The sequence below is a fragment of the Gossypium hirsutum genome, chromosome D04 (genome assembly GCF_007990345.1).
Source record: "Gossypium hirsutum isolate 1008001.06 chromosome D04, Gossypium_hirsutum_v2.1, whole genome shotgun sequence".
NCBI lineage: Eukaryota > Viridiplantae > Streptophyta > Magnoliopsida > Malvales > Malvaceae > Gossypium > Gossypium hirsutum.
In genome coordinates this window covers 56,883,859-56,886,364 of record NC_053440.1, presented here as the reverse complement: position 1 = coordinate 56,886,364, position 2,506 = coordinate 56,883,859, and the positions used below count along the sequence as shown (strand labels likewise).

At 34.1% G+C, this 2,506-nt stretch overlaps 1 protein-coding gene across 1 annotated transcript; it reads right to left on the bottom strand.

Annotated features, from left to right (window-relative positions):
* Window positions 1-327: 327 nt before the first annotated feature.
* LOC107898328 (uncharacterized) lies at window positions 328-1,410 on the bottom strand. The gene has a single exon (XM_016823843.2). It carries the CDS (start codon window positions 1,333-1,335, stop codon window positions 547-549), a length of 789 nt encoding a protein of 262 aa, XP_016679332.1. The 5' UTR covers window positions 1,336-1,410; the 3' UTR covers window positions 328-546.
* Window positions 1,411-2,506: the final 1,096 nt, after the last annotated feature.

Here is a 2,506-nt window from a genome sequence, read left to right as displayed (position 1 = left end):
AAAATTATATTAAATTACTTATTACGGTGTTGTCATCAGTCTTGAGTCGGTGTCGAATTAACTCGTGACAACAACTCAACCAAATGCATTATTAATATATATAATTGATGGAGGTAATAAAATATGCATAATAAAATTAAAATATATAAAAATATTAAAACAAAACTTAAGTTTAATAAAGTAAAGATTTTACTAATGCAATTAGCATGGATTCAAATCTCACAATATACATATTTTTATTGGTTTTTCTTAAAGTGAAAATACTAAAATACTCTTAAATAATATTATTTATTTTAATTACAGAAGGATATTGTCGTAACTTTCTAACTAAAACAAAAATAACCTCAAATAATATTACTTATTTTAATTACGGTGAAGCATTACCGTAAATTATTAACCGAGTTGAGCGACTTGATTAAGTGTGACACAAATATAATCGATAATAATAATTACAATAATAAACAACAAATTTGTGTATCGTTTTAAGATAAAAAAAAATTTCTGCAAATCAAACAAGAAATTACTTACCAAAAAGAAACAAAAAATTCAAAACCCTTGTTTAATGTTCTTCTTCGTCTTACGAAAAACAACCTCAGTATCCAACCCGAACCCGTCAACTTTCCTGACCCGAACCAGTTTCGATCTACGAAATAGCTTAACCAACGGTTTAACACTATACAAATCGTTGGCCGAGTACTTATCTCCTCGCCTCGATAACGACACGTGTAAAACGGCGACACCGTCGGACTTCAACGTCCGTTCGATCTCGGCGACGAATTTTTCCGGACGGAGCGCGTGATCGAACACGTTAGAGAATTCGAAATCGAACGTCTCGTCGTCGAAAGGCTGGTTATGGAAATCACCTTTGATAACGAGTGGCGGGAAAGGTACGAGATCGATACCGATCGAATCGGCGACTCCGACGCGTTTCAATGCCTCAACTTCTTGACCGACGCGAGCGCCGACGCAGAGGCACTTGGATGAATCGGCGAGGAATTTTTCGGATTTCAAATCGGCAAAAAATCGAGAGAAGACTTGGATCTTACGGTCCCAATCTCTTGTCGTCCATATTTCACGTAGTTTAGGGTTAAGAGTTTTGTTGAGTTGGCGTTGGATGTAAGTGTCGTAGGAGGTGTAACCTGGTCGGATTTTGAGGTCTTCGGTGGATGATACGAAGGCGGAATGAGGAGGACGGTTTTCCGTGACGGTGGTGGTGAGGAGTGCTTGGAAGCGGTTAGGGTGGAGGGAAATGAAGAGAAAAAGGAGGAGAAACGAAAGGGAGAGGGAAAGGATTAAGTATTTGAATGTAGAATGCTTTGTTTTAGCTGTTTCCATTTTTGCATGAAAAAAAATTCAAAAGAAAGAAAAAAAGCTGACTTTTTTTATTAAGTTTCTAATTTTTTTTATAAAAAATTCTCAAAATGGAAAAGATTTGTACTTTGTTTTCGGTGAGGAGACGTCTCCAATTTATTAGTGTCTGAATTTGGTACTTTTTTCAGTTTTAGTCCTTGAGATATAGCATTTTAATATTTTCTCACGTCATTACTTAAAAAATTATAATTTTTCACTAAAAATTGTTAGGTAATATGGTACAATCTTAGAGTGTTATGTCATCGCATGAATTAAAATTGAAAAAAAAATTACTAAATTCAGGGATGTAAAAGATTATGTGACACGAATTCTGTCACTTGTTGAAGAAATAAATACAGTGGCAAATTAAGGAAATCTGTGGGGATGAAAGGTTGTAGTCCGTCACAGGTCCCCATTAAGCACAAAATTGGAACTAGGGTTGTGATCGGGGGTGTGGGGGTAGAGCTCCTGCGGTACAGACCATACATCACAAGTTGAATCCATATAGAACTATTCTTCCTTTATTTGACTTTGATTAGAACATGGTTTTTTAACCTTTAAACAGATATAGTCGAAATTCCTTTTGTATCATTTAGTTTTTCAACATTAGTGAATTTCTTCTCATCTGCCCATAGTTTTTTCCCAAAAGGGTTTTCACGTAAAATATGTTATGTTATTATTTTTTCTTTTCTTATTGCTTTACGATCGTTCTACCGCCATTATTGATGTTTATTATAACACAGGGATTAACATGGACAAAAAAAACTCAATGACTAAGTTAGGAAAATTTGTCAAGTTCAAGGACTAAATGTTGCCTTAATCCAAACTTTAATGGGATTTTTTTGAGTTAATGTACATTTCCTTGAAGTTGGCAATTAAGTCCATTTTGACAGTTGCATTTTTTTGTCCATTAGGTCCTTTTTGGTCCTTAAACATAGATTTCATCAAAATTTTCATTTGTCAAGTTCAGGGATCGAAATAGGCATGATAGCCAAGTTCAAATACCAAAGTGGATAAAAAAAATAGTACAAATACCAACATGGACCTAATTTCCAAGTTCAATGACTAAAAGTTATATTAACCCAATTTTTTGACAATTTTTTGGATGATAATAATTGGTGAAATTTTGCTACTAGTCCTTATTCAATACTTAAGT

Bases quoted from the DNA above. Each gene is read 5' to 3' on its own strand.
- LOC107898328 (XM_016823843.2), bottom strand. From the start codon at position 1,335: ATGGAAACAGCTAAAACAAAGCATTCTACATTCAAATACTTAATCCTT.